The sequence below is a fragment of the Cygnus atratus genome, chromosome 1, assembly GCF_013377495.2.
Source record: "Cygnus atratus isolate AKBS03 ecotype Queensland, Australia chromosome 1, CAtr_DNAZoo_HiC_assembly, whole genome shotgun sequence".
Classification (NCBI taxonomy): domain Eukaryota; kingdom Metazoa; phylum Chordata; class Aves; order Anseriformes; family Anatidae; genus Cygnus; species Cygnus atratus.
In genome coordinates this window covers 117,215,677-117,229,810 of record NC_066362.1, presented here as the reverse complement: position 1 = coordinate 117,229,810, position 14,134 = coordinate 117,215,677, and the positions used below count along the sequence as shown (strand labels likewise).

Below are 14,134 nucleotides of genomic sequence, written 5' to 3'. Positions count from 1 at the left end.
CTGATGCAGCCTTGTCCTCACTGCCTTGCAGGCGGGTTTTCTGGAGCTAAGCATCCTCCAGGAGGGGCCCTGGGCTCTGTGGGGCCCTGTTGTCTAGTTGGAATGGTGCAAAGGAGTGAACCAGGAGTCACTGACAGGCAATACAGATGATAGGGATCCAAGATTCAAACTCTTCCCTGGACTTCAATTTAACAGTGCAGCTGTACCCTTAGCATCCTTTGTGTCTCCAGACATAAAGCAAGCCAGTCAAACACGTCATGCTCTAGTGCAGAACTGAGCTGCTCTTGAGCCTCTCGGCAGCATCACTTAACAAATACACATACATGTGTGTATATCTTTAGCTGTATAAAAGAAGTTGTATAAATTAAAAGCTACTGGATGGAAGAAAACTATTAAAATAACAATGACAGGACGCTGCTGCCATAAAGCAGTGTTAGATCTTTAAGCTACACTTGAGCAGGGCTACCCAGGAATGGTCAGTGAAGCCTATTCAAGGGCTCTGCACATTTTCAAAACATTCCTCAGAGAACTGCTTGTATTCAGATGGTGGGTGGGGTCTCTGTTTATGCATTCATAATATAGTTTGATACAAGCACAGATGCCATTAGAAGTTCCTTGCATTGAAAAGGCTCAGGTCTTCCCTGAGAGAGGGCACTCTAAATGACTTAGTAGCACCACTGGCATAGAAAAAGTTGTCTAGGAATACAGAAGGATCTACATATCCACCACACCTTCACTTTTCACTAATGCGATGTTCATCACAGGTCTGACATGGACTAATACAAAAAAACCATTTTCAGTAAAGGCTTAGAAGTAAGGATACAAGGACACTCAGCCCTTAACTATAAGCTGAATAACTGAACCTCAGCAAGTCAACTGCTGCCACCAGAGCCTAAAGCTAAGGAGAATGAACAATCCTTCCTGAGACAGTCTTTGCTGTAGACAGTGAGCTGTACCTGCTCTCAGGGTACCGAGCAGGTCAGTACTAAGCACAGTGAGCTGGTCACCATTGCAGAGAGTACCTGAAATAACAAACTAAGGCTCTCTGTGCCAAGAAGGTGGTAGAGAACAATTCAAACAGTATCAAAAGAGCTAGTCAAGGAGGTTCCACAGAAGCCTTATAATGTAACTAAGGAAACCTTCCATTCATGTTTTTCTCTTGTCTTTGAGAGAATATGATTTCCTGATTTTTTTCTCCCAAGGATTTTATCAGAGGCTGACAGCAATCAGTCCTTCAGCTGCACATCTTTAGAGGGGCCAGAGCACTTCTGGATGTTAACTAATGTGAAACTGTTGCTACAGATGTTTTGTGGTCTTCACAGAAATAGGCTAATCTCTCCAACAGAAATCCACTTAGCCAAGGCTCCCCCACCTCTCTGAGTTACAGCATGACTTCCTGCCATCCTTCCCAGTGTTGTGCCAAATACATACACACAAACACACATGCAGTCTTGTACCACAGGGCAACATTCACTCTTTAGATGCTCAACACTGCATGATTAATGATAACGTATATTAGAAGTCGTCACAGCTGTTTTGCCTTCATGAGCTGATTCTATACCAAGGACGTTATATAGGTGTCATAACACCATAACACTGTCTTGCAAAACAAATGATTTACTCTTTCATTCTTAATGTCTTAAATTTCCTGTTCCTTTTTCACACCAATTACAATACAATTCCTGTATGTTATCTACAACAAAAGCAACTGCTTAAAGGCCAAATTTGCAAATTAAAACGTAATAAAAGTTCTAATACATTAAACTTCCAGTTCCCAAAGGACATTGTGAAGTGCTGTCATACAATGAACAGCATTATTCTGAGCGATGAAGATTATAAATTATTATGACATACAGCTATGTAAGATAATGCAGAAGGGCTGCTTATGTAATTCCCACTGCATTTAAAAAGCCACATCCCTGCTTCTGCTAGTGCTGACTCCAGCCACAACGTTTACTGTAAACTGTAATCAAATGAGCAGGGCAACTGAGACTGATTGCAAGACATTACTACGTCTTACCTGAGTTTCGCTGTGCATGTTCATAAACTGAAATGGTGTCATCACTCAGGAAGTAGCAAATAATGAATTTGCGATCCTTGTCGATGGGACTATCAGTAACAAATTTTGCAAGAAAGCGCAGTATGTTACTTTCCAGACCACTTCTAAAAAAGATGTAAGAAATTAAAAACAGAGTGTGAGAAAAGTTTTCATCACTTAGAGATGCATTCCCCTGAGATTTTAAAAATATATTAATTGTGTTATTCCTGGACCAAGGAGGGGAATGGCATAAGGTTCCCTATTTTTCTAAAAAATCATTTTCAGCTTAAATTAACTGAACCAACAAGACTCAGCCAGATAGAAAGGAATTATTTTCAGGGAAAATTGCTTCTCTGCCAAAGCTCTGAAATGAATTTGTATTCAAATTCAGTTGCAAATGAGGCTTCAAGTTTCTTTCCAGAGCATTTATAGAGGAAAAATGTATTTAATGTGTATATTTTCAAATCAAATTCTGAATGGCAATACATACAAGGATCTACCTCCATGAAATCAGGCCTATCAGATGATCTTACTAGTTGGGGATTTGTTATGTTTTACATAATGTACAGTACCACTATATGCACTACCAAGTCTTTTCCTAATAGCTTTCTTCTTTTATTGAGGATTTACATGTGGTTACTGTTTCTCTAGCATGTCAATTTGCTGCTTTGTGGTCTTCACAGAAATATGCTAATCTCCCCCACAGGAATCCACTTAGCCAAGGCTCCCCTACCTCTCTGAGTTACAGAATGACTTCCTGCCATCCTTCCCAGTGCTGTACCACATAGCCACATTTCCACTTTGGCCTTAACAACCATTGCCTGCTGAGGCATTATGGAAAGTAAAGGGTTAATGCTTTAAAACATTGTTGTGGCAGAGTGCATGAAAATTGGCAGAGAAGAGTAAATGCCAGAAAGTCAAACATAAAGAACAAATCACTGTTGGACTGCTGTATCATTCAAAATTCCTGACTAATTCCTGGACTACTACTTCCATGAAACTGCCACTGAAGACAGCAGGAGAGAATGAGGGATGGGAGGGACAGAAGATTTGCCTCCTCAAAAAGAAATTTTGCTGAGGTCTGAGAAAATTGGGGTTCCGTGTCAGTAAACTAGTCCTCATGCACCTGTCCCTTAAACCTCTGATGAACTCCATATTTTGCCAAAAAATGACATCTGTACTTAACATCCATTGCCTTCACAAAAAGAAATAATAACCAAAAAAAGGTTAGAATTATTTTTCATCAAAATACCTGTCTCTCTCCATGAATTTCTTGAAATCTTTTTGGGGAGGCTTGGGAAGAAGACCCATACAGGAGCATAACGAATCCTCTTCAGAACCAAATCCAGTATATGGTGGAAATGTTTTTTCTGGTTTTGGTGGTGATGGAGTTTTATATGGAACAGGGGTGAAATCCTCTGCAACAAAGACAGCAAGAGCTATTTATTATTGTTCTTATGAAGTCATTCTACTAAGGATTTAAACTTCCAGTATGAATACTTATTTCTGTATTTATTTCTGCCTATTTCTGTAACAGAGCACTAATCAAAGTCAAACCAGGATCCCTCCTACTGCTACAGAGCAGAAAAAGACCACAGAAGCCAAAAGCGAAATTATTGTTTCTTCATGGGTTGCAGAATTTTACCTATAATCTTAAAATGTTTTACAAAAATCATTAACATACACAGGCAAAAGAAATGACAAATGTAGTTTCAAAATGGGATAGAACAATAAATTAGCAATTCTAAATTTATTTTTTAGTTTTATCCTTTGAGACTCTTTGCCCTCTGCTTATCCCAGGAGGAAAATAAATACATAAATAAATAAAATTTTATTCATTGTTCATATCATGCATATATGAGAAGAATTTTTAAAGTTTATGTACATCTTGGTACACTGACGCCAATAGCTTCAGTCCACATCTCAACTTCATCCAGAGTTGTGGAAGGTTCATTTTCACTCATTTTCCCCACTCTCAAAACTTTTTTCACAGTGATGAACGGTCCTGACCTACCCCGGATACATAGCCTGCGTTCACTTCCAATATGTGTTGCCCCCAAAAGCCCTGCTGCACTAAGGTCTCTCCTTAATCCTGTATTGGTGAGAACCTTGCTGCTCCATCTGGCCCCTTATTCCTTCCCTGAGCTGCTTCACAACACAACTTCCAGCTTCCAATGAGGTCTGCATAAAAATTCAACAGAGTAAATACAGAGTTTTCTGGTCAAATACAGTGAATGGAAAATGGAAAAGGTGAAAAGAGAAAAGCAACTTATAGATGGGGGAAATAGATGGGCAGACTTGAAGCAAATTAAGGCATAAATCAAAGGACCTTAGTACAAATCAGGCTGGATGAGACCTCAGGAGTGTGGTCTCCTACTCAGGACAGGGTCAGCCCCAGGCTGGACCAGGCTGCTCAGGGCTGTGTCCAGGTGGGGCATGAAACATCCCTGGATGGAGCCTGTTCAGCCTGCCCTGGGCCCAGCTGACCTTAGGAAGGAATTTTTTTAATACCCATTCTGACCGTCTCTGGTTTCCATTTATGCCCATTGTCTCATGCTCTCCTGCCAGCAATGTCTCCATGGTTGGGTACAGGTGGCTGTTTGTGCCCTCCGCCTGTTCTCCAGGCTGAGAAACCATGATCCCTTGGCTGCTCCTCCACCCTGACCATCCTAGGGCTTCCCCCAAACTCACCTTGGCTGGTCCATGCCTTTCCTGTACTGGCCAACACAAAAGAGAACACATTATCTTGATGAGGTGCAATGAGCACAGAGCAGAGGGGGACAGCCACCTCCCTTGATTTTCACACAGCTGCTGTCCGTGCTACCCAGGCTGCAGTTGGCCACCACAGCTCTGGTGCCCACCACAGCCTGCAGGGCCTTTCCTGCCCCAGCACGGGTGCAATGAGAAGGTTGGAGAGCTTGCTGTGGTCCAGCCAGCACAGCACTGCCCAGGTGGAGCAGTGCCACCTCCATGCCTGGGCTGGCCAGAGGTGCTGCTCCAAGGAACCGAGAGCTACCCGGGCTGCCAGGTGTAGGATAAACACGTCGGGTAAACCGGAGGGAGAGGAAGCTGGATCACAGTCTGCAGCCCAGGAGGCAAAGAGTGATGTTAACTGACCAGTGTATTAAACTTCACCCCACAAAATAAAGTTGTTGTTTTTTCTCTAAAACTTAAATTTGCTACAGAGAACTCAAGAGAGATGAATAACTTACACTTGTAGCTTGGTTTTCAGTACAGTTGAGGGGAATGATAAAACTGGTGTTGCTTTAAATGTTTTCTGAAGTGGTTTGTTATTAAAATGTTTTAAACAGAAATATGTCAGAAGATCAGAGCAACCTACTCTTTTAAACTCTGACTTGCCTAGTAGCAGTATGAAGCTGAAAAATACAAAAAGAATTCAGATGCCAGAGTTTTTCTTTAACGTGAAACACAATGTGATTTTCTTTGGCCTTTATCTGTTACAATATGGTCTAATGGAAATGCTAATACCTTTCCCTGAATCAGGAGACAGGGGGGTTGCAAAAACATGCCAACATTTTTTTTTTCCATAAAAACTGTGTGTGCCCTTTCTGTAACTCGGAAGTACAAAGGCCAAGCCCATAAGCAAAATTCCACTCAGAAATTTTCTAAGCTTCAGAGGCAAACAATAAATGTATGTGTAAACATGCAGCAAAATATGATTTTCTCAATACTGGTTGTGACAAAACTGCTTCTCAAGGCATTTTCAGTGTGCCATGTTATATAACCTATACATGCAGTTCTTGGTACAATATATGCTATGTATGTAAATCAACATATTGAGACAGAAAATAAAAACAATACCCACTGGTATTGATTCTGCATGCCGAGTTGGTGCATGTTGAGTTACTCCAAAATTACCCCTGTAGTTGCCAACAGAAATATATATATATATATATATATATATTGGTTTCATAATATAGGTTTTTCTTCTGCGACGTGGAACACACACACCCGAAACCTCGATTAAGATCTTTCCTGCACTCCAACAGTGCCACCTAGTGCGTGTGCGGCAGATGGGACAGGGAGAGCCACGCATGTCACTCGCTTCTCTTGCTCGGGTGGCATGAAGGCAGCAGTAAAAGCTGTAATCCGTAGGCAATACAGCCGTACTAATAAGGCATGATGCAAAGAAATGCAGCTGTGTCAGACTGCAGCCGGCTCCTTTATCACCTCCCAAGTCTCTTCAGGCAGTTGCAGGACGTTGGTAAGCCAGCTCTCCTGAACGGCTTCATAACCTAGGCTCTTCGTGTTATTTAGAATTATAAACAACATTTTTTATTACGCACTATGTTAAGCTGCATTAATATTTCCCCCTCGACGGCTGGATGCTTGGAACACCGTATTTTTAGCAGAACCATAAACTCCACTTTGTACAGCTTTAAATAACACGCTTCCTGCCAACACCGTTTGGAAAGGCAGGATGTCCAGCTGAAATTGTAAACTCAAAAGACAAGCGAATGCATTTACATGCAGGTCACAGTATATGCACATTAACACTCATGCATAAGGCATTCATTAAGAAATGCTAAAGCATTTCCCTTTACATGTATTTTAACATATACTGATGAAAATCAGACGGATAAACTGAAAGGAAACTACAAATTAAGAAGAATATTGCGTTAGTCCCAGAGAGTATGTTAAACAATCACAACCCAAGCATGGGGTGAACTAAATCTGGAGAGAAATTCAGGGCTTTATTTCTCATCCTTTCCCCAGCGTAAAACGATCTTGCTTCATTCAGATTCACTAAAGAGAATAATGCAAACATCTAGTCTTGTGCCACCTACAGCTTCCATGATTTTAAAGGATTATGTATGCAGATTCTCTCCTGTGAACGAGGAAATTCAGAAAGAATTTTACATAGAGAAACAGGGTTTAGCAGACTAGCTAAAAACTTGTTTCTGCAACTTTTGAACAGCCAGGTAGGTGCGTTAGACTAAGAGCTATGAACACGTTCCAAACTGTTTTCATCTTTGCTCTGCCATGCACCATGAGGGCAGTATCAGACAGACAACTTGCACTTACACATAAAATGCACCCCTCTCAAGGTTATCACTGTTTCTTAAGAAAATTACTTACGTCCATTCTGGAAAAGAAATCAATGCTCTTTTCTTCTAGGCGGTAACATTTTCAATGTGAATTTACAGCAGGTAGCAGGTAAATTGAAAGTCTTGGGTTACAAATTTCTAGTTTCAGAAAGAATAGTAGAGATATTTTCCCCATGGACTGTTTCACCCCTTATTACTGCATCAATTGATACCCAGCAGGAGATGTGCTGCCACTGTGGTGTTTATTTCACCTAGTATATCAAACATTTATCACACACTAGTAACTTTTTCTCATGGCATCAAAACCTGAGTGAGAGTTGAACAAGCACTGGAAACACCAAGAACCAAAAACAAATCCAGTCTCTTCTTTAGCATACAATTTGAAGATGACACAGCCGTCTCAGTAAGAAAAACTGACTTCCTCAAAAATGATTTGTTGCCACAGAGGCAGCATTAAGCTAGTTTGAATGAGATTTTGTCTGCTTTCAGTTTCAATAGACATTGTGGGATCATAATATACACTGTAAGATTACCTTCTGCCCTCAGCTGATGAACCGTAGGAAAACCCTCACATGTTAGATAAAAACACATTTCAAGGAAGAGTAAAGTTGTATATATTCTGGATCAGAGTGATAACCATATTGAATATCAATATATAACAGGCAGGCAAGAAATTCTACCTTCAGAGGTAAAGAACAGTCATATCTAAGCGTTACAGCCAGGAACAGGAGAGAGAAATCCCACTAGCCTTGGACAACAGAGGAAGTGGAGTTAACCTGGGGGGCTGACATTGCTAACATGATGTTCCTTATATATAAGAGGTATAAGAAACAGCCAACACTTGGTTTTCATGAGTGTTTCACAACTTAGGTAAGAGGTAAAATAAGAAAGCAGAACCAACATCTTCATGACTTTTACATGCAGCAATTAAAGCAAATCCAGTCTTCACAAAATCATGTGTGCAGCTAAAACATGAGAGTGTTTGTTTTGATTCAAAGAACATCTCCTCTTAGAGAGTCCTACTTCAAGATTATTCCGGTTACCTGAGGGAAAAAAAGGCATCTGCAAATGCCTGTAGCACTCCCTGTGTATATTTAGATCCCACAGCTCAGCCTCAACCACACTTAATGGAGAGGTTAGATGCCAGAGAGATTCTGATCTCCAACGAGTTCACTGAAAATTGGCAGCAGGCTTTAATGCCCCCACTGAGGGAAAAGCAAGAAGTCAGCTGTTATCCAGCAGCAGCTGCCTGGCCAAAAGCACACATGTACTGGCCAGCCGCTCACGCTGCACGCTGCTCTGCCCAGGCAGCAGGTCAGAGAGGGAGCCTGAGAAATGAGGGGGTGGGAGGGCGAGGAGAACCGCGACATGAGAGGGATCACAGGGTGCTGCGAAAAGGCGTAACAGACAGGCCTGGGAGGTGCCGGGACATTGAATAAAAATCAGCAGGAAACCAGATTTTACTGGTTTTGTTCCTGAAGGAACAATCTGTTGTTTAAGAAAGGACAATTTATACTCAACTCAGTGCTGAGATACTGTATTTAGTTGGAATAACGAGTGTCAGCTTCCCACCATTGCACATCAGTGTATTTCACATTTCAGCAGAGTGACCACAACATCTATATGTTGGCCACAACACATGGCTACAGAATATTTTTCTCCTTCTCTGCAGCTTCAGTAACAGATCTAGACAGATAATATCATGCATTAAGCTATTTTTTTCTCGAATTCACAGCACTGTTACATGACAGTAATGTCATTAGCTTCCTACTGAAGGGCATTAGCCATGTTTACCCATGGAAAAGCTCTCCTTCGTTTTTCACAAACACTATGAAGAGCAAAACAGGCAGAAACAACATTGGAAATACATCAGATACCATAATCATGCACTTCAAGGGAAATCCAAACTGCCCTTAATTCTCCTAAAGGGCAAATTCCATTGGCAAGCAACCGATGCTGAAACTGCAGAGTCAAAAATAAATGTCGGCTTCTTTAATGGCTTTGGCAGAAGAGTATAAATTGAAGGGGAGTAACGTGAAAACACAATAACAAACAGCTGGACTGATGCTGTGAGGTACTGAGAACTGTGCCTTGATGCAAGAACTCATTTATCCACTTGCTTACTCTTACCCAAGTAAATGGTCTCTCCAGATTCAAACTGCAATTAAGTATGTTTCAGTGTTTAATTGGATTGGGGCAGAATGCTGGGCACTTTGTGGGATCAAGCCCACTGAGAGTACCTTGTATGTCCACCAGAAGCAAACAAAATTGGTAACACACTAAGAATAAAAGGCCATCCCCTTTTCCCTTGAAACCTAACTGCTTCTAAGACAAAAAACTACCCCGATTCCACTCCCAGATCCTACTAACTAAAAAATCATGCCAACATTTTCTTTAACTTTGATGGGGAAAACAGGAAATAATTTCACAGCAAATCATGAGAATCTCTTAGCTCTTAGAAAGTGTGTATTTTCTGTGAACATGACAGGCATCATCAAGACTGATTTTTTTGTGTGTGTTAGCCACACTCTCTGCCACCATATATCTTTAAAGTTGTGTGCAAAACACTACCCAGTTTTGTGAAAGTCTCAGCTAGTGCATGTCTTTTAATGTCACATGTTGAGGAGACAGAAAATCTGGAGGGAGCACTGAGAAAAAAATGATCACAGAAAAAGATGAAAGGACTATGGAGACACTGAAAGAATTGGGTTTCCCCAAGCAGCCTGGGATGGTGTATTGGAATAGATAAAATATGTACAAGGTTTTTATAAAAGAGGATATTGATCAGTTGTTCTCCATGTCCAGCAAAGGTAAGGCAAAAAAAGTTACTCCCTCAGTTTACACAAACTAACTTCAGAGTAGCTATTAAGCAACTTTTCTAACTATGAATTTAAGACAAGATACCTCAGGAGGCAGATAAATCTCCCCCACTGGAGGATGTCGATAAAAGGCTATACAAATATCAGTCAGTGACTGTCTAATATACACTGTCCTGCCTCAAAACAAAGGGAAAGGGCTAGATCACCTACAGTCCCTATTTTCTATAACTCTTCACATCAGCAACTTCTGGCTTCTCCTAACTTGCAAAGCACCTAACTTTAATATCCAGAGCCATAACCAGTAAACTCACGAGCCAGCATTATAGCAGAGGAAGGGCCTTTGGGTTTGTGTAACGCTTGGTAGCACTGCTTGGTTGATACAGAATGGTCAGCTGCATTTCATTTATCACTCTGCTGTGAATAAGAAATCCCCATTCACTGTTCCAGGATATTTCACTCAGACAGAGGATACTGCTGCCAAACAGAGGCAGCGGTCTTGGCTGAAAAAAATACGAGGCAAGAAGCCCCTGTTTTGCATCTCCAGAGTTAGACTCATTGTTATTATAGATAATACTATGGTTATTGAACGTGGCTTCTTCACACACTGGCTAGTGTATGAAGAGATTTATTTTGGCACAGACATTCCAAGCTATTATTTAAAAAGTTATGAAACATGTTTTGCCAATTATGTAATTTAGCATTGCAATGGCAGCACTACATTATTTAATTCCCTCAATGCAGCAAAGAGGCTCTGATCTAAACACTGCATTCTATCAGATCATAAGTCAAGCTAAAAGAAATAGTCTACCCAGGTATTTTGTTTATCAATGTCAGAGAAAGACCACAGTAGGATTCTTTCAATCATCTCTGAACAGTCAGACACTTAGCTGTATTTATTGAATGAATAAACTGCCAGAAATTAAGTCATTTTTGCAGGAAGATGTCTATAATAGAACCATTAGCAAGTCCGACTGAGGGAATTCAGATATAGATAAGCGAAAGACCCTATTGTTATACATTTCCAAAATGATTTTCCATTATGGACATAGTTGCTAAATGCTTCCAGAATTCAGCACTGAAACTTCACAGAATAAATACTCTAATGGTTCAGAATACATAAAATGACACTAAAAAACAATGATGTGATAGACTACTACTGTTGTGTCAGGAAATCTTATTATGTGACGATTCTGACATCCATATAGCATAATGTATAGCATATATAGCATAGTATAATGGGGAATAATTGAGCCTACTCACCCACTCACCGCATGCTCTTCATTACCTTCCGACTGCAAACATGGCTATTGGAATGGGAGGGGGAAATAGAGGAGAAGAAGAAATGGCAGTCTATTCATATGACTATTTTTTCATTCTAGTTTTAAAATAGAGGCAGTTAGGAACAGAACATGTACATCATGTGTTGTTTTTCAGCAGAGTAACATACAAGAAAGCCCTTCTGGATCACCTGTAAAATTACCGCTTTGCTGTTCACAGCCTACAACAGATTGTTATTGCTAAAGGTTTTAATGAACAAGTTTTGTCAGTAATAAAATTCAAAGACAGTTCTGTCAAACTCAGAGGTATAAAAATGTTCGTAAGGAAAGGATAAGTGTCACTACTTACCGATTCCATACTTTGTTCTGTAAAAATCTTTAGTGAATTCATCACAATCACAGAGTAATATCTTCCTTCCCCAAACATTAATTACTTCCCCTATTTTCAGGTCACTGTCTCTGTAAAATTCCTGATGCACTGCTCCTGTCTAATAAAATTGGGAACATTTATATAGCAACTCTACAAACCCAGAATCATACAACTTTTCTTAAAATCCAGGTCATTTAGTGATTTAAAATATAATCTTCATACTTCATTTGCACTCCATGCTAAGTCACCTTCACAAGCAAGGCACATTAAACCTCAGTAGTTTTGATTCGAGCTACTCTCCAGTGTCAACACTATTTTATAAACAACACTCCTTGTTGTAGAGGATAACAACAGAAGTTACAAAAACTACTACAAGGACATTCAGCTGCTTGAGGCATTCAATAATATCTGACCTTACGATTGTCCAGAATGTAACGGCCTCTGTTTCCCACTAAATTTCCAAACACGTTGAGAACAGTGCGAGCGGTGATTGTGCCTGGCTGATACAACCCGGTTGGAGCATACTGCAAGAAAGGAGACCAGCTGTTAAGAAATGCAGCTAACAGTGAAGAAAGAGAACACAGTAACTTTGGAACTAACAGTGTTTTTACAGACTGACTGTTATTACAGTGTTTTCTTGGAAGAATTTTTAGTAAATTCTGAGGTAACTTTATGCCACTGAACCTAAAACCCAGTGTGTAGGTCAAAAGAAGCATTCAGGATCTCACTGCACATCCACGAGTAAAGTCTCCTTTTTCTTGGAAGCAAACAGAAAGCAAAAATTAGCACACCCAAAGTAGCACATCCTTGTCAACATCTGCTCTAAAGGCTACTATTTTGACTGGTAATAATAACAAAAGCATGCCAAGAAAACACTCAGGGCCAGTCCTCCTGGGCTGAACACTGTGAAAATACAGTGGATTCAAGTCAGCATGATTCTATTGGGAGAAAAGTTATTTTTTGTTTGTTTCTATTGTAAGCTTCAAAATTACAATAGCAATTTCTACCAATAACATCAAACTTATTAAACAAGTAAACTACATGCTTTTTAAATGATAAGAAAGCTGCTAAGGCAAGGTAACCAAAGTGGATTATTTAGTCATAGCACCTTCCATGACACCCCAACTTTTGGCTGCTGTTCTTCTCAAAATTGTCACTGAATTCAGAGGAAGAAGCCAGCACTTAAAATTGAAACGTGCACTTCCCTAGTAGAAGGGGTCTGTCAGCACAGAGTCATTGCTAAATCAGCATCTCAGAATGCAGGATGCACTAAGTAAGAACAGTGCGTGTTTTGTTAGTTTTTTACTGTAAAGTCTCTCATACACCCAAGGCTTCATAGATAAATTACAAATATTAGGACAGGAGGGAAAAGATTCCTCAGTGTTTTACTCCATCTGTAGGTTGACTTTACTCTGTCAACAGAACCTGTCTCGAGTGACACAGAAGTGTATCCAGCTCGTTAATTTTATAATCATAATAAGTTACACAGGACTCAAACCCCTTGAAGATTTCCCTGAGATGAGCCTTCGCTGATAAGCACCTGATTAATGCCTGACAAAGCCTCCTGAATTCTTATTGACTTTAACTAGCCTTCCATAAGGTCCCAAATTTAGGAATTCAAATTTAAGAAATCACTCTAGATTTGCTACAAAGAAGTAATATTACTGAATACTTAAACTGGACTTTTCCAAAAGTTCCAAATATAAGTCCTATGAATCATATCTGAATTCATCTCAGTTTTATTTTAGTTTATTTACCAATATTAATTAATTTTCTGAACTTTACTGCATAGCTTTATTTGTGCATTTACATTAAGACACTAATATGGGAGAAAGGAAATTGTAGGATATCTTTCTACCTAAATTCTATCTCCTTTTAATTTAAGCATGACAAGCCTAAACTTAATTTTTCTCATTACTTAAAGTTGTATGAATATTGCATAAAAACTAAATCATGCAATTATGATTTATGTTCTGATAATACTTTCTAAATATAATTACAATCCTAGTGCAGGATTTTCAAGAAAAAGACATTTAATATCTCTTTATTAGGAAAAAAAATTGAAATAAGATGAATTTTTCATTCCTTACCTTTGGAAGTTTATCTCTTCTGAGAAAAAGCGGAACTGCATCCCGACCTGAATTTACTGGTGTAATTTCTTTTATATCAATTGTATCATCAGACAAGTAATAGTGCAGAACCAGTTCCCGCGGGTCATGAAACATGGATTCTGGGTCATCCCACACACAGAAAAAACGTAAAACATGTCCATCATGCTCCAGGAATTGTTTCAAAGTGTCAATGCGCTCATAAGGGCGCAAAGGGTTCATACTATCAAGAATCTGCAGATGAAGGAGAAATCAAGAAAAACACCTTTTTAATGACTTGATCTTAAAGAGAAGATACCAAACTGCATGGTACTATCTGATCTTAGAACATCCTTTTTGGATTTTCAAATAAAACCACACAATTACAATATATGAAATTATTTATGCCATTAGCAAAGAACTATTCACAGGGTTGTTGTGCCTTCAGAAAATAAATGAGAACAATTTTGGATT

General features: G+C 39.6%; 1 protein-coding gene across 2 annotated transcripts in view; it reads right to left on the bottom strand.

Annotated features, from left to right (window-relative positions):
- The window catches only part of EFHC2 (EF-hand domain containing 2), a 58,012-nt gene that overhangs the window by 22,610 nt on the left and 21,268 nt on the right, over positions 1 to 14,134 (bottom strand). For both annotated transcript variants that reach the window (XM_035542330.2, XM_035542331.2), the window contains exons 5-9: positions 13,664 to 13,915; positions 11,987 to 12,097; positions 11,553 to 11,691; positions 3,291 to 3,456; positions 2,021 to 2,163 (exon numbers count right to left, since the gene is read on the bottom strand). In XM_035542330.2, the coding sequence (XP_035398223.1) occupies positions 2,021 to 2,163; positions 3,291 to 3,456; positions 11,553 to 11,691; positions 11,987 to 12,097; positions 13,664 to 13,915 (811 nt within the window). The remainder of the gene's footprint in view (positions 1 to 2,020; positions 2,164 to 3,290; positions 3,457 to 11,552; positions 11,692 to 11,986; positions 12,098 to 13,663; positions 13,916 to 14,134) is intronic.